Below are 23938 nucleotides of genomic sequence, written 5' to 3' on the forward strand. Positions count from 1 at the left end.
ATAATCTCAACTAGTCATGGCATAACATATCATACTCTTTAAGCATATCATGCAACATAACAACATCATGACTAGTCATGGCATATCATCTCTTAAAGCATAGCATGGAACATAACATAATCATATCTAATCATGGCATATCCTAGTATCATTTTAAGGTAGCATAGCATATCAAGTTCTTAAAGCATAGCATGAAACATAACATAATCATATCTAATCATGGCATGTCATATTATCATCATAAGATCACATAACATATCAAGCTCTTAAAGCATAGCATGAAACATAACATATTCATATTCAATCATGGCATATCATAAATCATAGCATCATCACAACATGATCATAAATTATATGCAATATGATTTTGAAAACATGTATCCGAAAAACATGTGTATGTCTCATGATCTTTTAAAACCATTTCTTCTTCTTACATATATACTTGAACATAATCTCAACATAAAGGGGCCCGGCTTAGTACCACATACATACATAATGCGCGCATCCTAAGTAGATCCAAGGTAGCTAGTCTTGAACCTACTAGGAAACTAGGCCCGTAGCTCGACCTAGGGGCACGTAAGGAGCCCACCCTTTACTAGGCCCGTAATTCGACCTAGGGGCGCATAAGGAGCCCACCCTTTTGGTACAAGCCATTCAAAGTAAAATACATGTCATACTTATACATATCATACATCATACAAGCATGCATCACTTAGGCATACATCATATAAAAGTATGCATCACTTAGGCATACATCATGTCATAAAAGTATGCATCACTTAGGCATACATCATATAAAAGTATGCATCACTTAGGCATACATCATATTAACATGCATATCATAAAAGCATACATATTTTAAGCACATAGCATATCATCAAAGATGTATATTTCCTTCCACATAGCATATCATAAAAGCATGCATATTTTAAGCACATAATCACTTCATCAAAGCATGCATATTTCTATCCACATGGCATATCACAAAAGCATGCATATTTTAAGCACATAGCATATCATCCAAGCATGCATATTTCTATCTACATAACATATCATAAAAGCATGCATATTTTAAGCACATAACATATCATCAAAGCATGCATATTTCTAAGCACATATCATATCAAGGAAAGTAGATATCACAAGCATACATGTTTAAGCATAAGGGTGTATCATGTAATTATACTATCATAAGAAACATGGTAACATAGTTAGCTTGGGTTCTAAGCTTCCTAATCTCTTGGGTTCTTATCATGGCCGAACCCCCTTAGATCTCAATTTAGGTAAAAACAACCTCCAAGCATGTGGAACCTAAATTATCATTATATAAATTTCATAGGAAGCATTATAAGTATGATTTACTTGGTTTCTAAGTTCTCCAAGTCCCTAAACTTCATGTGGCCGAACCCTATCAGGTGTGAAACAAGGTCCCAAATGTCATGAAAGCATGGAAACCTTAAACCACATTTATAGCATTTTTTTCCAAGTAACATAGTAAGCATATTGAGCTAGTTCCTAAGTCCTTCAAGCCCTTAACATATGTCATGGTCAAACTTTTAACAAGTGTTCATTAGGGCTAAAAACAAATATACAATCATGTGAACTTGAACTAACATCATGTATAAATTCATAACAAGACATTATACAATATGTATGGCCAAAACTTACCCTAGCCTCAATTAGGTCATTAGACAACATATAGCATAGGAACTTTGTCTTTCTACCTATCATATTTCATGTAGAGTGACATAAGCATATTTAATTTTTATTCTAGGGTTTCTAGGGCATCTATACCTTCATGTCCAAAACATACAATAGTCCATTTAGGTCATGGAAAAATTATACAAGCATGTGACACAATCAACACATTATCATATTTCCATAGGAAGCATTTTTAACACATTTGGTTTCATTTCTAAGGCCTCTAGGTCTTTTAAACCCTACTTGGCCGAAACTCAATAGTATATAAACTTGCTTCAAATAGCCTAAAAGCATAAGAAATCATACAAGTTTCATAGCATGTATAAAGACAAGCATAATAAACATACATGTGAATTGTGTCTTAGGCTTCCTAGGTTTCTTTCCCTTTTCCTTTTATTTTTCCTCATGGACGAAACCTACCAATCTCTAAACTAGGTTTTAAGTGGCCTAAAGCATGGAAAACCTAAGTAAGTTTCATGGCAAAAATTACTAAGAACATCATATACAAAGTTGGTTCATAAACAAGCTAGGACCCTTGTGATCTTACATGTCATATATCATGTAACTAATTTTCTATACTCCAATTAAACATGAGAGCATTAAATAACTTTCATATCATAATATCACAGAGGTCTTGAGTATATTAGAATTTTGTTTAAGCTTTTCTAAACTATCCATCTTATCATGGCCGAAAATCTAAAATAAGAGTTCATGAATTTCTAGCAATGTTCAACATGCAATTCTTTAAGAGAACTCTATATTCTATCATACAAACATGGTTACTTAAATTTAAAGGTCTTCCTAACCCTAAGCCCTTTTCTTGGCCAAAACATATAAGTGGATTTCTTTTGGTTCCAAGTAACTTTTAAGCAAGAAAACCAATAAAAGATCCTTAGTAGTTCATGGAGGGAATCTTGTACTAGTTTGGTTACACAATATTTTCCCTAACCTCCTTAAAATATTTTTTTTTGTCCTAAATTCTAGGGTTAGGTACTCCTCTGATCAAGCATCATTTAGGTATAAAAACATGAAGAAAATCCTTCCTACATAGCATAGAAAAATATCATGAAATAAGGACTTGTTTAAACCTTCCTAGATTTGAAAACCCTTTCTTTGGCCGAATTTTTCTTAAATTCTTTCCTAGGTTTTCTAATCCTTATAAAATCCAAAAATCACATAAAAAGCCTTGTACCACAGGTGAGGGGAAGCTTACATCCTTTTCGCTTGTGGATCTAAGGTATGGTGATGGAAGAAGTAGCCTCTTCTTCTAGTTCCTTTCCCTTGATTCCCTTGCTTAGTCCTCCTTGTATCTTAGGCTTTCTAGGAGAAAACCTTGGCTTTGGGGCCGAAGGTGGAGGAGAGGGTGTTGGTGTTCTCGGTGAGGGAGAGGGAGGATGAGAAAATGAGAGAAAAATAAACTTCTCTTTTCTTGCTCCCTTTTATGTTAAGGGGGAAGAGGTAGCAAAATTGATTTTTGCTTTCCTTCTCCCTTAACCCATCTTCTATTTTTCTTTCATTTATTTTATTTTCTAATTTATTCTCACCATTCATGATGAAATAAGGGGGAATGAATCCCCTTAATTCCTCTTTAAATTTTCGGCAAAAGCAAAGAGGAAGAGGGAGAGAAAGGGAGGAAGGCAAGTTGTCTTTCTCTTGCTCCTTTCTTGTTTTCTTTTGGCTAGCTTTTACTCTTACCTTTATCATGAGTTTCCCTCCTTTGCTATCAACATCTTCTCTCTATCCCAATTGGTTTCTACTAATTAATTCTGTGAAATATAATATAAGAGGTTCAAGGTTCAATCCTTGACTTCCTCTTCTTTTTATTTCATTTTATTTCTTTTTGCTTCAACTCACTTCTTATTATTTTTCTAAAGCAAAATCCCATATTCATATGTTTATCTTAAAAGCTTAGTGGGTGTTACAGATCGCACCATATCTAATAGGGTACGATTCCTCCTTTCGAATACACCATTCCACTGTGGTGTTCCAGGAGGAGTGAGTTGGGATAGAATCCCACACTCAGCTAGATAGTCACGGAACTCATGGCTAAGGTATTCTCCACCTCGATCGGATCGAAGTATCTTAATACTCTTGTCAAGCTGGTTCTGTTCTTCATTCTTGAATTCTTTGAACTTTTCAAAGGATTCTGACTTATGTGTCATCAAGTACACATAACCATATCTACTGAAGTCATCAGTAAATGTGATGAAGTACCTATAACCGCCTCTAGCAGTGACATTGAAAGGGCCACATACATCAGTATGTATGAGTCCTAACAAATCAGTCGCTCTTTCGCTGTGCCCACTAAAGGGAGTCTTGGTCATCTTGCCTCGTAGGCATGACTCGCATATCTCATAAGATTCAAAATCAAATGAGTCCAGCAAACCATCCTTATGGAGCTGGGATAAGCGCTTGTCATTTATATGACCTAAGCGACAGTACCAGAGATAGGTTTGGTTCATGTCACTAGACTTGAACCTCTTGGTACTAATGTTATAGATAGGACTCTCAAGGTCTAGAATATAGAGTCCGTTTATCAGAGGTACACTATAATAGAACATTTCGTTTAAATAGATGGAACAACATTTGTTCTTTATTATAAACGAAAAACCTTTCTTGTCCAAACAAGAAACAGATATAATGTTCTTAGTTAAAGCAGGCACATAACAACAATCATCTAATTCTAGTACAAGACCAGATGGTAAGTTCCTACAACAATAGCAGCAACCCGTGCTCCATTGCCTACTCGTAGGTCTACCTCACCCTTCGTCAATGCCCTTCTATTTCTCAGCGCTTGTACATTAGTACAAATGTGTGAAGCACATCCGGTATCTAATACCCACGATGAAGAAATAGAGAGGTTGACTTCTATAACATGTATACCTGAACTAGAAATCTTATTTCTCTTCTTCTTAAGATCTTCCAGGTATTCTTTGGAGTTCCTCTTCCAGTGCCTTGCTTGTCCTTGATATATGTGACAAAGATGTTCAACCATATCGTAAGCGCCCATCAACTCATGTTGCTTCTGAAGCTCAGAATTCATGGTCGCGAGCATAAGACAGGACACATCCAATGCGTCATCTTGATGCTTCTTATAAGCATCTCGGTCTGCTCGTGTGGCAGTGGCAAGAGGAGCCTCCGGAATAGGCTGCTCCAAAATGTACAGTTTACGTTCTTGGGTGAGAACTATTCTCAGGTTCCTGTATCAGTCCAGGAAATTTGCTCCGTTGAGCTTGTCCTTCTTAAGGACAGAACGCAGAGAGAAGTTGTTCGTGTTTGACGTCATGGAAATTCTACAACAAAAATAAATGCAGAAATAAATATCATATTCTTAATCATTTAATTAGGTCTTTAACTAAATGATGCTCCCACTGAATTCTATAATTCATGTGGGACAAGATCCACATCATACTAACCGTTGAGTTAGCTTTGGCTAATACGCCCAAGACTTAGTATGATCGGTAGGTAACGATTACCAATTACATCTCTATGCAACTCTTGTTTATAGGATCAAAATCCGCATTTATATTAAAACTCGAGTTAGCTTTGGCTAATACGCCCGAGAGTTAATATATATGTGATTTTGACCTATCTTTCCAACCGTTGGAAGAATGCCTATAGTTATACTTGATCCAATCGAGTTAACTAGGAATACTCAATCTAATTGAGTTGTACTCACCCATGCGTTGATAGGCGGGACCAAGATTGTCCCTCCGTACCCTACCAAGATAGTATGTGTTACTTTGCTTTGGCAGATTCAACAACAACATGCGATCGAGGTAGTGGTAGGTATCACGGCATGGTAGGCATTACGAGTTGACGTGATTTAGATCTAATCTAAACAATGATGCGTATCATATACTCGATTGATCTAATCTAATCGAAGGGTGCATCATGTGCACGACTTAGATCTAATCTAATCGTAAGGCACTAATTAATTACTTAATTAACTAGCATGCATCACATACACACAAAACAATTAATTAAATAATTAATCAAATAATTTTTTGATTATGTCATGGCCCTACTACGATCTTCTCAAGCCAATGAGAAGATCGGATGGTCAACCTAAGGTCAACAGCTTCTCAGGCTCCTTCCTTTGACCACCTCGTGTTGCTCGTGCCCTCCTCGTAACTCCGTCTCGAGTGGACCTTCCACCGCTTCAAAATTTACATTACATTTTGAAACTCGAGTTACATTCGAGTCTAAATCTAATTTACAACAAGAATAAAAGAGAAAGGCACGATGCGCAGGTCGCAGAAAAATAAAAACATATAACACGCACATCACATCACGGCACGCAGGCCGTATTATGAATTACAACACAAATTATCCAATCAAATTTGGTCTTTGGGCCATGACTATCACAAAATAATATATAATTCAAAATTATATATTTCTATAATTTTCTGTAATTTTTTATAATTTTTTTACAATTTTTACGAGTACAATTTTCCAGCGGTTCCGTTTAGCGGTTTTCGGGCGCAATCGCGAAACGAATCCCCTTGCGGGGCCAGGGGCAGCGCCCCTACCCGCGATCTAACCATCGCGAGGGTTCCATTGCGATCTAACAGCACCTTAGCCCGCTATCCCAAAAGGTTTTGGGGCGAAACTTGGCCGTTTTGGAAAAATCTTCCCGGTAGCGGAAGCCTACAAGCACCGAAACACTTGTGCTTCTCTTCTACGAGAAAATTACCCATAAAACTATAAAAAACCTAAATTTACAGAATATTACAGAACTGAAAAGTTTTCATAAAACACAAAATAAACTCGTATTCGTCTTTGCACGTGGCTCTGATACCACTGTTAGGTTTTTCGGGCCGCGAAAACCGCTTTTTCACGTCGCGGAAACCCCGAAACCCCCTAACCATTGGATCCGTGCGAAGAAAACTTTCGAAAATATGAGTACGAGTTTCAAACTATGATCTACAATAGATCTACAAAGGGAAAAACATTTTATACCTTTGAAGCGTGCCCTCGCAAATCCCGCTCGTCCAACGGTACGCCGGATCTCGAAGTTATCAACGTAGACAACTCTATAGTGATATCCACACGAACAAGAAGTGTTCTCTAACACTCAAGGATGGAGAAGAGAGCACCACAAGTGTGCTAGCACTCTCTAGGGCTCTCGGGTAGGATTGGAAGAAGAAGAAAGGAAAAGAAGAGAACACATTCCTCTAAAATCTCTATGTGACTTTCACTAACCTTTCTTCTTGGATTAGATTCACTCTCCTTTCTTCTCCCTTGCTTGAAACCCACGACCAAGAGAAGAGAAGGAGAAAAAAGAGAGCTTAGGAGGAGGAAGATCACTTGAATGAGAGTTACTCTTGCAAAATGAAACTCTTTTCATCTAATTAAGTGGTTTGTAACCTCCATGGGATACCAAGAGTCACAACTCTTGGTAACACCCATGAGGTGGCACTTCACTTAAGTAACCATGATGATGTGGAGCATCATCATTGGTCCACTTAATGCCAACTCACCAATGAGGTGGCATAAAGTCAAGTCAAACTTGACTCTTCATCTTCCTCTCAAGTCAAGTCAAACTTGACTTAATCTCTCTCATGGTTGATCTAATCCAACCATTTAATTCAAGCCAATTTAATATAATGAATCTAATTCATTTAATTAAATTGATTCAATGAGTCATAATCTAAATTAGACTCATTGAACACATGAATCAACTTGAGTCCAACTCAATTAGCCCAATTAGGATTACTCTTAATCCAATTTGATTCATCAAATGAATCTAATCCTCTTGGGTCATCATATGAACCTAATCTCCATCCACTTGTTCTTTGTGTGTGACCCAATAGATTCTTGTAACGTTGGCAATGCCCCTAAACTCATTTAGAAACATAAGTAATGAGCGGTATCTAGCAATACATCATTACTACCCAAGTTACAAGAATGTTGAGATCCAACATCACCTTGTGACTACTAATTGTGACTCCTCACAATATATGACAAGTGTCCTTCTATCCTAGACATCTAGATTGATCAATGTGAGGCATAGACCGTGTCATCCTCTAATCAATCTAAATCTTGAACTCCAAGTAGACTCACTCAATCAAATGAGCTCAATATCTCATATTGACTCATTTGGGCATGGTCATGCACTTCATGGTCTCACTCTATCAAGAATACTGATGTCTCTCCCGTCATATAGGAGGGATAGATCCCATCTACATCACTCACATTCCTCCGCATAATTTGTTACATACCCAGTAATCGCCTTTATAGTCCACCCAGTTACTGGTGACGTTTGACGAAACTAAAGTACATAACTCCTTATCTAGGGAACCATGGTGACTTCAAGTCTAAGGACTAGTAGTCATACTAATAGCCACATGAGAAAATATATGACGCTCATATAACGATCCATGATACTTTCTCATGGCGGGTCATTCAGTATACATTCTCTAATGCATACCCATGTGTCAACTTGATATCTCTATATCCATAACTTGTGAGATCAAGTCATCGAGTTTACCTACATGCTAGTCTTATTGCATTAACATTGTCCCTGAATGTTAATACTCGACTAGGAATGATTAAGAGTAGTGTTCCCTATATCATCTCACTATCGGTTCAACTAACCGATTGATATAGGTGAGAACCTTCTACTTAAGGACGTTATTATACTTAGTTTATTTGGCACCAATACAAGTAAGTATAATAACCAAAAATTAAATGTATTTATTTATATAGAATATGATACAACAAGTTCAAAATACAATCATCAAATGATTGGCTCTAGGGCTCTAGCTAACAAGGATTCCCACCCCGGTCTTAGGTCACTGACGATAGTGTTGGTTGGTCTCTTGTGCGCAGGAAGCCTTGGGAGTTCCTAATCCGGTGTTCTTTGGATCTCTTCATCGCCATTGGTATCTTGCATCGAAAGGATATTCTGAGGGCTTCATCTTCTTGGATCCGCTTTGGGTTTCTCGGATCGGCGTTCCATAGGCATTATTCTCCATCAGCGGTGGGTTTCTTTCTCTCGGATCTCCGTCTTGTCCAGCTTCTCAGACAGGATCACTTACGAACATGCCAAATCTTACAAAGAGAGAACAAAGAGATTGCATGACCAACATATCCTACGAAGAGAGTTAAAGGTAGGAGACTTAGTACTATTATTTAATTCAAGATTGAAGCTTTTTCCTGGGAAATTAAAATCAAGATGGACAAGACCATTCCAAGTCAAAAAGGTATACCCATTCGGAGCAGTCGACATTTGGAATGAAGAGCGTGGAGAATTTAAAGTAAACGAGCAACGTTTAAAAAAATACATCCACGACGTGCCGGCTGAGGAATACATGCCGATATACTTCTCAGATCCGCGCCCGCCTGAATGTTGCTGAGAAAGGGGGTCGAGCTAAAGACCTAAAACAAGCGCTTCTTGGGAGACAACCCAAGGGTTTTCGTTTTAATTCGTTATTAGTTCAATGAAGCTTTTTATTGTCGGATCTTTATTTCAGGATATGCATAACTTCCATGAGCTGGCCATGATCGTTTCATGGGTGTAGAGGCGTCAGAGGAGTAAATGTGACGGGCGAGACACTACTTGCGTAAGAGAGTCAGTCGTGTGACCCCACATGGTCGTGTGAAGCTAACAGAGGAAAAAATGCCACTGGTCGTGCACCCCTGCATGACCGTGTGGCTTGTGCAGAGAAGGAACAATACACGACCGTGCCGACTGGCACGACCATGCGAAGTCACCAGAGGAGAAGAGGGTATGGGTCATGCAGATCTGGCATGACCGTGCGATCTAGGTCAAGATGAGAAAAGAGGGGGGCATGCCAACTGGCATGGTCGTGCGGCAACCCAAGCCACCAGGTTGTGTCTTTAAGACACGGTCGTGCCCTACCCGTGTGCGCCGCTAACTCCCCTAAAAATCCCTAATTCCCATCTCTCTCTCTCCCAAAAGCTTTTTCCTCCCCACTACACCTCATCAACCCTAAAGTCCTACACCTAAAACTCATCTTTACTAAGATCTACTTCTAGATCTAGGATTTCTTCAAGCCCCAAATCCGGAAAGAGGGGAACAATTTCCCTACTCTTCTTCTTTCTCCTCCTCCATCCTCAAGATCCATCTCCACCCACAAGAAGTTCCTCAAGCTCACCCTGCACATCATGTCTCAAATCTTGAAGAGACTCCGACAAGGAAGCGGTGAATCTGGCGAAGGAGATGCACCGGGAGGAGACAAAGGCAAAGGAAAGACTTCTTCTTCCAAAGGCAAAGGCAAAAGAGTGGCACTCAACGAAGGTAACGAAAATGAATTTAATATTATCTTTAGAAATCATGAACATAAAAGCTAGATATGATATTCTTGTCGTTAGAAAGATTATGTGCACTAGATATATGGATCCCACTACCATGGATATGTTAGAAATTAGGGATGACGTGGATTGGATGATTAGCTCATTAGATTGGAATGACATTATGTACACACGTTTACCGACTTACCCCCACCTAGTCCTTGAATTTTTTAGCTCAATTGATGTGAAATTTTCTTCTGAGAATGACTACATAGGGGTCATAACTTTTAGGCTGATGAACAAAGAAATTCGGTGGGCGTTTAGTGATTTTAACAGTTGTTTTGGTTTACCTACTGGTGGTGCCCGTGGATTTGATAGTGCTATTAACTAGAATGAATTTTGGGCGTCAATTACTGGATTAAAGAACCCCCTATGAGCTCTCTAGAGCTAAGGCATCCTGCATGCAAAACCCTACCTTTAGATACCTTCACCGTGTGATGAGTAAAACAATCTTTGGTCCAGGTGAGAGTGATGAGGTGGTTAGGAAAGTGGAACTTTATTTTCTTTAGGTGATGCTAAATAAAGTAGACTTTGATTTTAGATTTCATCTCCTACAGAACTTTCTGAGAGCAGCTAAAGCCTCTTCAAGGATGAGTGTTTGGCGGTTTAATAACCCAAATAGTAATAAATCTGGATTGTGAGCTTGATAGGCTAGAGGTCGTTCAGGGTAATGACAAGATCGACATCGATTCTTATCTTGCAATAAAGATAATTTATCGAGACGAGAATGGGTTTGCTTTCCCTAGGAACGATGGTTTCTCGTTACCCCTTCCTTGTCCCGAGCACACTTCAGTTCGCAACCCCGCGAACTGGGTGATCACTGATTCAGACCCCGAGTTTGTTCCCCCTCTTGTAGGAGACACCGAGTACAACAAAGAGCTCTCGTCATCGGGATTCCCACAACCTTCCAGATATCCGAAAACTGCTAGGCACTCCTTTGCCTATGGTATGGGACCTTCTAGATTTGATTTTTCTTATTTTTGTGCCTCCTTAGACTCGCTTCATGAGAAACACAATACCCAACAACAATTGTTGGAGGGTCGTTTCAAGTTATCTGACAACCAGTTTAGGGAGGTACAAGATCACTTTCAGTTTACTAGAGATTTCCATAGTCAGGTGACAGGATTCGTTCAAGATTATGAGGTTGACCAGGAAAGAATGAGGAATTTCATGGATGATATGGATATTACTAGACAATAAGTGGGCGCTCTTTACCAATATCATTAGCACATTGGTCATCTCCCTAGTATGCCTAGATTTCCCTCCGGCATACATCGAGGACCTCCTTATCCCCCTCCCCCGCCTCCATATTGATTTCATCGGAATAATGAAAAGTCTAAGTCTGGGGGGAGGGGGGTGTTGTGTTTGCACAACTTGAGTCGACTCGAGTCCTTTTCTTTTCTTTTTGCAAATTTATTTAGTTTGCTTTATCTACTTGCATTTCATTTTTATTTCTTTTAGTTTTATATTTCTACTTGCATCTCATTTGCACTTTCTTTTTCCACTTGTAGTTTTGAGGCATATTTGAGAACATCAAACCCTCTACTTCCTCTGCTAACTTGTCCAATAGTAAAATGACTAGCACGTATATTTTTTTAGTTCATGTGTTGTAGAAATAGTGTTAGTATGTTTGGTGTACCTCCTTTCTCTATCTTTAGTAGCATGAAATAAGCTAAGCATTGTACGGAGTCTAGTATAAGTCTTGGCCTAACCGTAAAGATCTTACTTTCACTTCACTTAAGTACTTAAGATTGAATAGTAGAAATATTTTGAAATAGTTATGATTCATCTGATTTGCTTAGTACTTTTGTTCCCATGGGGATTCTTTAGTTACATTTTGGTTACTGGATAACCTCAGATCATGGAAACTCATTTGGAAAAATCTAAATCCCAGCATATGCATCTGGCATTTGTGATTAGTGCTACACCTCTATAGCATAAAAAAAAAGCTGAATCAGGGATAAAAAAAATAGTTGTCATGAGTGGAAACTAACAATTTACCCCTTTAAGACTGAGTTAGGTTACTGGAGAAATAAATATTATGTTTCTCTTGATTCCGAGTAGTATCCTTTGAGACCTTATGTGATTTAAGGAAAATGAGCCAAGTGTATGGCAGGTAAGTGCCTATCACCAGGAACATTAGGAATTCAATTGTATGATGACTTAACTTAGACAGAAAATTGAAACTTGAAGAGTTTGAGTTACTTATTGCACCGAGCACAAAGAACTTATGCTTAGGTCATACTTAGGTTACTCTACAATCATGCTTATCAATGAAACTAGTTGATAGAGTTAGGCGAGTACACTAGGGATTATGATACACTATAGGAACTCATGAACATATATTACAGTGTTTTGCTTGAGGACAAGCAAAGTTTCAAGTTTGCGGGTGTGATGTGTGTAGATATTATGATTGTTTATGCATGCTTTAACGAACATTCACTTACTTTATTTGTATATATTCTTTGCACGATCATCTCTCTTATTGTTTATTCAGTATTTATTACTCCTTTGTCAGAGATCTGCTCTTTGTTTGGTTTTATATTGACAGAGACAACTTTTAGAGCGAAAACGGTGATTGTCGATGCACCCGAGCAAAGCAGAGCACGATCGTGCACCCTTGCACGGTCATGTGGCGATTCCAAACAGAGAGCAGAGCACGGTCGTGCAACCCTACACGATCGTGTGGCCATTCACCGAGAGAGAGTAGAGCACGGCCGTGCAACCTTACGCGGTCGTGCCTCACAACCAGCAGCCAAGATCCACACGACCGTGTGAACCTTACACGGCCATGCAGTGCAGCCCGAGCCAAAGCAAGACACGACCGTGCAGACGTGGCACGATCGTGCCACTTTACCCAAAGATAAGAAGAGCTTGTCTGTGCGGATTTCGTACGGTCGTGCGCCACCTGTTCCCTAGCATATATAAAGGTTTTTAGCTCTTCTTCTCGGGGGGAGGCGAGCCGTCAGAGATGATTTACCTTGGTGCCATTCCACGCTATCGCAGACTTCCGAGATCACTTTCATCATCAGATCAACTCCAGAAGCAAAGGATTAGACCCGAAGATCACTCGTCGTTATTGGATAAACATCTTTTCTCTTTCTCTCTTCTCGCTTGAGGATTGTATGCTTACTTTTATTATGTCTTTGGGTTTTTCTTCGGCGTCTATGGAGTAGATCCCTTGTTCTAGGATCAGGGAGTAGTTGTGGATAGGGTTTAATGTAAGACTCATGTTTATGTCTTTACTTATTGGATGATTTCGCTTGCTTTGTTTCTATTTGATATGCATGAGACTCGCTGAGATTATCTCGTCATATTAGTCGATTATGTAGGAATTACTAATTTTGTAAAGAGAGGATCTTAAATCATATACCCAAGGGGCCCTAGTAACAGGAGTACCCCGTTCACGGACATCTAGGATACTCCCTTGAAAAGAGAGGCAACTTCTCTATAAGGAAGTAAGAGACCGAACCAAACCCCTATCTCCATCCTTAATGATACTGATTAGATTTGTATTCTTGTGATCTACCGAGGTGCCCTAGTGACAGGGGTTAACCGTAACAGGATTTCATAGGGATCTTCTCTGTTTAGTGCTTAAGGATAGCAGCTTTAACTTCCGGCGAATGCATGTTGATTGACAATGAGAAAAAGATAGAACATGATACATCAGGTTTCACCACAACGAAACCGAACTCCTAGAACTCTTCCCAAGCCAAGTTAACATTTCTCTCTTTAGCTAGTTCTCATGTCTACTTCCCTATTACCTTTCCTCTTAGGAAATAGTTAACTTACAACCATCGGTATTTTAACTAATTCTACGTGAACAATCGCTAGTGCTTATAACTAGTCCTCGTGGGATCGATAATCTTTTATTACTGATGACATATCCGTGCACTTGCGGAAGCGTAACAGTTCCTCATACTTCCGGCGATAGGCACTTATCTGCCACACGCAAGGTTCGTTCCCCATAAAAATACTATGCATCGTCTACACTAGGTCTCAAAGGAATACTCAGTATCAAGAGAAACATAGCATTCATTTCCCTAGTAACCTAACTCGGTCTCAAAGGGGTGAATTACTAGTTTCCACTCACGATAACTATTTTTTATCCCTTATTTTTTTTCCTTTGAATGTTTGCAAAGTATCAAACTTGAACAAACTTTCATTTTTTTTTTTAGGATTGATTTTTCCAAATGAACTTACATGATCTGAGTTTATCCAATAACCAAAATGTAGTTGAGAGATCACCATAGAAGCAAGAGTACTAGTCTGGTTCAATGAATCATGACTATTTTCAAAAATGTCTACCATCAAAGTTAAGAATAATGTGAAGAGATCCTAAAACTAGGCCAACATTCAAATTCTTCTAGTAATAACAATGCTCACTTCATGCTACTATGGATAGAAAAACATAGACCAATAGACATACTAGCATATCAAATCACACAACATAAATATCTAGATGAAACATGCTAGTATTTTGTATTAGGAAACAAACAATCATGATGTGATGAATGATGCAACTAGAAAAAATTTATTATACAAAAAGAAATAAGTAAAAACTAAACTAAACCAAACGCATCTAATAGGATTGAACTTGGGTTGCCTCCCAAGAAGCGCTTGTTTAAGGTCATTAGCTCGACCACCTCGTTAGATTCATCTAAATCTTGCTCTTAGAGGAGTAAGATATTTCAACACCCTCCTACCAAGGGCTCTTATTATGGAGGTAGCTTTCAATATAGGAGTTAAAAACTGAAGTATCGCTCTCTCCATCTTCGTCTTCTTTGATGTTCTTTCATGTGGTAAAAGACGGTTTAGATTGAGCTTCCAATTATAGGCCCCATGAAAATTTACACACTTAAAAGAAAAACATACTTCCATATACAAGTTAAATAAGTAAGAATCAAAACCATATCAAGTTTAGTAAAGTAGTTATGAGTAATGGAATCACATTCAATAAAATCAAGCATAGGTACACAAGAAGTACTAACCTTGCATTGCCGAAAGGTACCTGAAAGTTCCAAACTAGTGAATGTGACTTCTTTTGAATCAAATAATGGTTTTGGCTCTGGCTCAAGTGTTGGTGCTACCAAAGGTGGTGATTCTTGAGACTTAGCCATATATACATGAGTCCCTACACATTGGTCCACAACATGTTCAATCCTTGCAACTCTTATAATCTCAAAAGGTTATGTGGGCAAAGGAGGCGATTCTTGAGATGTTGCTTCCACAACATAGCTTCCTACACTTCCTTTCATAACATCATCATTAACACAAACATCAAAAAGTAAACCAACATCAATATCCTCAATGGGAGAATCAACTATAGGGGGATCACTGATTTCATTTAAATTCTTAAGTTGATCTACCTCATTACATTCATCATCTGAAATTTTAATTTCATCATAACATCCTGTAAAACTTGGAGGTAGATATGATGTAACGACCCACCTTCTGGGTACTGGCTGTGAGGCCGGTCGCTACAATTACTGTTGTCTATATGCTGTGCGGAAATCTGGGCTAATTAAAATTTTGCTAATCTAATTGCTGGGAATGCTGTAACTGAATGTTCTACATGTACCTAATAATTGTACACATGCTAGGGAAGGTATTCACCGCTGATACCAGACTTCTGATCGGTCCACGGACCGGTCCACTGACACTGTTACGGGGAAGAACCTTTGGATCGGTCGATTGACCGATCCATGACTCACTATTATTTCTGTACGCACCTGGATCGGTCTGCCGACCGATCCAGGACCTCACTGATCGGTCGGACTGACCGATCCAGTGGCTCACTGATCGGTCAGCTGACCGATCAGTGGTGTGCTGTTCGCGATCCCACTATCGGGATTCTTTCTGTTCGCGGCTGGATCGATTTGCCGAACGATCCAGCTATGAACAGAGAGTTAGGACTGCCGAAACCAGCTCCCTGATCGGTCTACCGACCGATCCGAGACCCCCTGATCGATCTGCTGACCGATCAGGGGTTTCTGATTTCGTATCCGAAACTCTGATATCAGCATTGCTTCGTGCTGAACCTCACACACAACTATCTAATGCATAATAACTATTCTAATAACATGTAGTAACAATTCTAAACTTAAGCTTAAGCAAGGTTTACTGGCTCATGGCATTTTAACAACTTAAAGTGCATGAAGGTATAAATTCTAAAAGTTCTAATTGTCTAAATTGTGCATAAGACATGAAAACTGAAACTAATAACTGTAAAGTGCTAAAGTAAATGTTAAATCCCCAGAGGGTCTTTTATTCCAGTTCCTTCCACACACATCTTGATCTGCATTGACCTCCAGCCTCCTCTGCTAGTCCACTTTCCTTTTTCCTGTGTCTGCAGTATAAGGAAAATAGTATCTGTAAGCTAAAAAGCTTAGTAAGAAACCATCTACCTCACTAAAACATGCAATGATACCAACATGCTTTTAAAGAATGCTATTTGAAAACATGTACTGTCATGACATACTATGGTTGCAAGCATAACTGAAATAACTGAACATGTAAACTGAATCATGGCATAGCAACTAATCATATGAATCAATAAAGATGAATTGCCCGAACATATAATAAGCTAAGCTGATACTGAATTCAAACTCAACATAACTAATTCTGAGTTTTGAAAACTAATTCATAATAAGTGAAAATACATAATCATGCTGTTTGGGCCCGCATCCCTAACTAGACCCGGGTTTGCAAGTCCCAAATTTAGTAGGGTTAACTAGGTTATCTAAACCTAGGGACGACTGTGGGAGTCCAACCCATGGATATCTGATCCAGTACAGTGCCACTGAAAATAAAATACTGAATATAGCTAACTGTTTTAACTTGCTGTTTCTAGGTTATCTGAACCTAGAGCTAGGTTATCTGAACCTAAAGGCGACTGTGGGAGCCCACCCATTGGACCGTAGTCCCATAAAACTGAACTAAACTAATGTGCTATTTTAAATGCTCCTAATGCATTTAGCTGAGCTATTAAACATAACTGAGGTGGCATTTAGCTACACTAACATTTTACCGAACACTTAGTATGCTCAAACTCTCTCCTCTAATAGGGAGATCACCTCTAGTCACCCGACAACGTCTAGAATCTCCAACTAAAGGAGAACAACGTGTCCGGCCCGTCTAGAGGTGCTCAACTAGATCCCTAATCCTCGAGGAGGGTTAAAACACATCCTATGTGCCGAAAAACCTGCATATAGCTAAAACTACAAGTATGCAATCAAACGAAAGCTATTATACTGCAGGTGAGGGGTTTCTTACTTGCGTGCTAGATTTCTTACAAATCTAATCGCTAGAAATTCCGGTGGAGACGACCTCTCGACGATTCGCTCGCGTCCACGCGTTCTTCTCGCGGAGAGGAACGTCCTCGTATCGAAGATCTCGCCGGAAAGTGCTCCTAGAGTTCTTGGGGCTTGATGTGCCGAGAGAGGAAGAAGAGGGAAGAGGCGGCGGTGAGGTCTCGGTGGTGAGGGTTGAGAAGTTGCCGAACCCAAAATAAACCAAAACCTACTTAAGTTCTTAATTTATATTAAGTGGATTATTGAACTCAACTCTAATATAAATATAATTGGTTCCTCTTTCTTTCAGCACGGCCCTGCTGGGTTCACCGGTTACTAAGGCTAACTAAAGGTTTAGCGGACCCGTGAGGTCCCGAGTTCGATTCCCGCGTAAACCATTTTGCTTATCTAATTATTTTTGCTACTTCCGCTACTCGAAAAATTTCGTAAAAATATTCTAAAATTCCAGAAAAATAATAGAATATTTCTAAAAATAATTTGAGAATTTTCGGGCGAAAACTTGTTATCCACTGCATTATCATCACAATCCTCATCTGAAGAGTCTTCATCTTTATATACATCCTGAAATTTGCACTCAACCATATTAGAATCATAGAATTTTTTAAAGTCTGTTTTCATTGACCTTCACTAGCCTTTGTGGAAAAGGAACCCTTAGTGAAGGTCTTGGAAATGATTGAATTTCCTTTTTCCCATATTCCCTTTGAGATTGCGAAGGAGGTCCAACTTACTTATCTAGTGTTGGTGTGATCAATCATTGAGGGAAAGGTACTTGTGGCTTTTGGGAACTTCTTGGAGTAATGGAACTAAGTTCTTGAGGTCTTCTATTATTCTTCTCCTCAATTTTGTACAAGTCCTTTTTTGGAAGTTCTTTATGATTCTTGCCACTTCTCAACTAAATATCATTATCATTTTCACTAGATCTTGTATGTGTAGGAGGGGGATCATGTTTGAACCATTTTGAAACTATGATATCAATCTTTGCCTCCAACTGTTTGGACCCCTCATTCTATGACTTGTGAATTTCAAAACTCTTGGATGATTGAATTACAATTTGTTTGACATGCACTCTTGCATTTATGGCTTGCATTTCTTGAATTTTTGAGGGAGATTCCATCCAACTTTTGTTCGACCATTCATGGAGGTTCAATGTCACTTGATCAATTAATGTATATGCTTCATCCACACTCTTGTTCGTGAAAGAACCACCAGCTGATGAATTTAACAAACACTTATCTGAGAAAAAAATTCCCCTATAGAATATGTGTAAGTTAAGTCATTTTTCCAAACCATGATGAGGGCACTATCTTTGTAGACTCTTGAATCTATCTCATGCTTTAAATAGTGATTCTCCATCTGCTTAAGCAAAATTTGTGATGTAATTTCTCATATAAACTGTTCTGCTTAGAGGGAAAAATGATTCAGAAATTGCTTCTCTAATCGTTTCCAACTTGTGATACTTTGAGGATGGAGAAAATTAAACCAAGTATTTGCTCGATCTTTAATACTGAAAGGAAATGCCATCAATCGAATTGCATCCGCTGAAACACCCTCACAGTTTACCATATCACAAAGCCTCAGGAATTCTTCAAGATGGAAATATGGGTTTTCTGATATTTCTCCTCCAAATTTATGATTTTGTATCATGGTGATTAACTCTGAGTCTAGTTGGAAACTCTCTGCTTCGATATGAAGTTGCACAATCGGAGATAAAAATATTAAAGAAATAGGTGTAGAAAATTCTCTCAAAGGCCTTCTTGACATGTTAGTACTCATGATATCTTAAAAAAATTATGAGAAAAAGAATAAAAATGAAGAATCAAAGACAAGAAATAAAATGTTATAAGAAAAATAAGAAAGAAAATGCAAATTTTAAATTGCAAGAAAGAAAGTGCATAATGGAAACAAGAAAGAAAAGGCAAAAGGAAAAAAGAAAAATGTCTAAAGTAACTCATATGTTAATCAACTAATGTTAATAAAAAGCAATCCTCGGCAACGCCGCCAAAAACTTGTTACGAACCGTAAGTGCACAATTATGTCGTCAGCAATACAAAAGATTATCGATCCCACAAGGATTGTTGATTAAGCACTAATTAACTTTGCACAGCAAATTATCTAGACAATCTAAAATGGTTCACAAACGCTAGAGAGAAAGAAAAGAGAGGAGAGAAAGAAAAGAGAGGAGATGAATGAAGGAAAATAGATACTAGGATTTGAGTTTCGTTGTGATGCTAGATAATGCCCCTATGCATTGTTCATCTCCCTAACTCCAAGCTTACACTCGTGTAGGAGTTCTAACTAGAGTTCAATACAACCCCGTGAAGATTGCACCGAAAAGTCTACCGAAGTTCTAACGCCATTAAGTAGAAGAGGTAATTTAGGAAGTCCGATTATAAGACTATCCTTCTGTCACAAGGGCCCTCGGTCCACATTCCTAGATTACACAAGTCACTTCCTAACGGTAGATTAATGTAATTAAGTAGAAGAGATAATTTAGGAAGTCCGATTATAGGGCTATTCTTCTGTCACCAGGACCCTTGGTCCACGTTCCTAGATTACACAAATCAGTTCCTAACATTAATTTGGGAGAACCCTCTAAACTCTTATTAATCTTCCTAACAAGGATCATTCCCTATGTTAAGATCTTTTGACTCTAGAAATTAAGTATCGATGTCCTCTATCACGAAGGGCATAATATGTCCGGTTGAATAGGTATCCTTCTCTCACAAGGATCCCCCGTTTATCTAATCTCGTAGCAACCTTAACATAAAGACAAATCCCTTATATCTACATGAATTGTCCTCACACATATTTCATCAAACACATACAAGGCACACAATACACAATAGAATATTATATAAACACTTTATAGCATAGGAAAATATCCAAATACATAGTTCATACATCACAACATATCGCAACTACTTCTTACATCCTTGATATGGATATCTACTCCATTACAAGGGAATTACAGTCCCCCACTCGGCCAAGCAGTGGGACTCCTCTCATATCCATTGATATCCCTTTGGGAGATAATGCTACTGACAACGAGGCATGGTCAACTGGCGGATCGTACGATGAAGTTTCTACTGTCTTGTCAGATATTTACATGTCCTATTAAGATATGATGACAAAGTCATTTTTCTGACATATCCTTTCATAGGACAATTTGGAGAGCATGCCCACGCCTTAAGGAGCGTGCACATCGCCTGCTGGGGAGCTATATAAAGAGAGGTCTATGTACTTACAGAGATATGCGTTATTTACTATTTACACCTGTGCTTATTGTTGCTCCACTTCCTTATATTTTTCCAGTGATTAACTTGAGCATTGGAGGGTCAACATCGGAGATCCCTTCCCTAACTCAATACTAACATTTTTTATATTACAGAGTGAAGTAAGGTCTACATATGATCAACATAAAAGTTACATTCTCAGCTGATCTTATTCATGATTTTTGGACAAGATCTCTTAAGATGTGCGTTTTATTTCTTGTGAAAGAATTAATGGAGTTTATAATCAATAGAAACATTGTGCCCTCAAATGGTTTATGATTGCCCCTTGATTACGGGAAACTTTGAATTCAAGTTGTTTATTTTATTACATTCCCTAATATCATTTTTTTTTCTTTTTATTCTTTATTTACTTTTAACTAAAATCATTTGTAGAATGAACAACTGAATTAAATGGTACTATTTTGTATCATTATAGAGTAATACAATGACGAGCAGTTAATTAATATTATATTTTGTTTTCGAGACATTTTTATTACTGCTTCAAACATACATGATTAATTTTTTAAAAAAACATTTAACATTAGTTACTGATTCTGATTTCTTCTTATGTAACAATGTCAATGATAAAATAAATCTGTAGTTTGAAAAGTGCCAATTGAGAGAATAACTAACTCCATGGTTCGTGCATTAAATAGAATATTAAAGTTAATTTGCCCTATATAATTGCTGGAAACAAATTAACCACTCGGTTTGATGACCTGGCCGTCTCAATTCATTTCCTAATCTTATTATAATTAGATTTTGTACATAATCTTATAATTAGATTATAAAATCATAGTCCTTCCTATCATTAAAAAGAAACACAGCCAATCTAAAAAGAATGCTTATTCCAAATCCTAATCAAATGCGTTCCTATCTTATTTCCAATATATTATTTCTAACTAACAAATCTATAAATAACACTGCAATCTTAATTTGTTCTTGCACTCTTCTTTAGTTAACCCATGCTGGCGAAGCGAAAGACTTCCAGCGACGACGGCGAGGCCACCCCCACCGTGCCGGAGTGGGTGACCACCTTAGCGAGGCGGCAGTTCACCGACAACGATGGCGAAGCCATTGGCGTGTGGTTCATCGCCTCGAAGAGGGTGGAGAACTCTGACCTCGTCACGCAGCAGAACCGCCTCTACCTTCCCACCGACTCCGTCGCGGCCAATCTCGTCGGCCTCCTCTCCCTGGAGGAGCGCGCCATGGCCAGCCTCGTCGGTGATACCGGCCAGCCTAGTAAGCGAAGCCGCACGGAGGCAGAGGAAGACGAGATGAGGAAGAAGCAGAAGACGGCGGGGCGGGCGCACGGAGGGCTGTCAGTGCGGGTGTACGCACGGTGCGGGTTCGTGTTCTACTTGTGGCTGACTCGATGGGATGGAAGCGGTGGCACCGTGATTAAGGGCGAGGAGCTCAAGTTGTTCCGCTCATTTAGTGCTCTGAAAAAGGGTGACAAGATTGACGTTTGGGCCTTCCGCCGCGGCGGCGAACTTTGCTTCGCCATCGGGAGGCGGTGAACTGCTAGATCACCTACTACGATACTACTCTGTTCAGTTCTCTGTGATCACGAATACCTTATGGGGATCTAAATCGTTAAGTAACAATTATTACTTAGTTGGTAACTATGTGTGATACGGGTTAGGATTCAGGAGATGACATTAAGATGTAAGTTAAGATGAAAGGGAAGTCAAAGTGTAAAGTGATATTTGGTTCTATTGATAACCTGACCTAGGAGTCCCTAAAATCTTATCCATGTAGCTCTGAAGCAAAACGATCGTATAGGGCCGCCTGACGGTAAATCTGGTAGAAAAAGAGAAATATGACACTTGGTCAATTAATGGTGTTGGTGCGGGAAGCATCCGATGATCAAATCTGAGTTTTGATAATGACAAAGGTTTCAAAGTTAAGATGTGTGGTGATCTAACAAGGTTCATGGAGCTTGCAGGAAAGTCCTAAGTGATACTTAGGCAAAAGTTCTAGCTGCGGCTAGGCAGGTGAAAAACCTAGGGAGTGGTAACCCTAGGTCCTAGGGGGAGGTAACCCTAGGTGGAGGAAAACCCTAAGGGCGACAACCTTAGGTCCTAGGGGGTGGTAACCCTAAGTGGAGAAAAACCCTAGGGGGCAGTAACCCTAGGTCCTAGGGGATGGTAACCCTAGGCGGAAAGTCCAATCGGTCTGGAGGACCGGACTGACATCAGGTAAATCTCCTTAGTGGAGTAGGTGAGGACGCGTTCCCCGTAGAGGGAACAGTAGGCGTCGGGTCGACCTAAGGTTTCCGGTCGAAAACTTGAAGTCAGACCCAGTCAGTCCGATGATTGACAATTTTATTTATCGTATTATTTTTTTGTGTTCTAACTCTGTTTTGCAGGAAACTAATATTTTCGTGCAGGGTTAGAACTGACCGGGATCGATCGACCGAACCTCCAAGCTACCAGATCAGATCTCCAGAAGTTGGACCGGGCTCGACCAAGGATCGGTGGACCGGACCTTGGGATCGGTCGACCGAACCTGGGATAGGTGTCGACTGGATCAAGCCGAGGTGTGCGGGTCAGAGGAGACTGATCGGTCGACCGGACCCTGGGATCGGTCGACCGAACGCAGGGATAGAGTTTTGACCAGATCGAAGCGGAGCGACAGATCGATGGATCAGATGCAGTGGAGATCATCTGATCGGTCGACCGAACGTGAGGATCGATCGACCGATCCGCTTCGGGTCAAAGCTGATCCCAAGACTTGGGGATCTGGATCAGACCTTGCAGAGCTATAAAAGGAGGCCTCGAGATGCAGCTCATATCATCGAATTCGAACAAGAAAACTGCGCTCTTCCGTGTACTGCTGCTAACGCCTCAACAACGCTCTACTACTCCAACGAATCAACTCCAAAGTTCTCTATTCTTCTTTTCGTTGGTATAATTTCTTTATTGCACTAATTGTACTCTAGATTGTAATAATTCCGATATTATAGTTGTTGCCCACCGAAAGCGGTCAAGAACCACGGGCCTTCGAGTAGGAGTCGCTATAGGCTCTGAACGAAGTAAAACACTTGCGTCTCTGTGTGTTTATTTTTTACTTTCCGCTGCGTTTCTACTCTGTGTTTTAAAATCGATAAAGTAGCCACGAGCGCTATTCCCCCCCCCCCCCCCCCTCCCCCCTTCTAGCGCTTTCGATCCATCAAATGGTTGAACAAAATTAGGAGAATTTTGTCTGGTTAAGCTCAACCAAACGTAAGGATTTTCATGGGCACTTGGTCGGGTATAGTTCAGACGAACCTAGAGATCGATACTTAACCTTATAAAGTTCTTGATATCCGTTCGGCCGGGTAAAAGCTGA

At 39.4% G+C, this 23938-nt stretch overlaps 1 protein-coding gene and 1 non-coding gene across 2 annotated transcripts; both read left to right on the forward strand.

Moving 5' to 3' along the window:
- Positions 1-18616: 18616 nt before the first annotated feature.
- Positions 18617-18722, forward strand: LOC122030658. The gene has a single exon (XR_006125526.1). It is a non-coding gene; the product is annotated as a small nucleolar RNA R71 (small nucleolar RNA).
- A 2848-nt stretch (positions 18723-21570) lies between these two features.
- Positions 21571-22125, forward strand: LOC122028975 (B3 domain-containing protein At1g05920-like). Its single transcript, XM_042587944.1, has one exon. The coding sequence runs from the start codon at positions 21571-21573 to the stop codon at positions 22123-22125; it is 555 nt and encodes a 184-aa protein (XP_042443878.1).
- Positions 22126-23938: the final 1813 nt, after the last annotated feature.

This window comes from Zingiber officinale, chromosome 10B (genome assembly GCF_018446385.1).
Source record: "Zingiber officinale cultivar Zhangliang chromosome 10B, Zo_v1.1, whole genome shotgun sequence".
NCBI classification, from domain to species: Eukaryota; Viridiplantae; Streptophyta; class Magnoliopsida; order Zingiberales; family Zingiberaceae; genus Zingiber; species Zingiber officinale.

Excerpts from the sequence above, each read along its gene's own strand:
- LOC122028975 (XM_042587944.1), top strand. The coding sequence starts at position 21,571 with ATGCTGGCGAAGCGAAAGACTTCCAGCGACGACGGCGAGGCCACCCCC.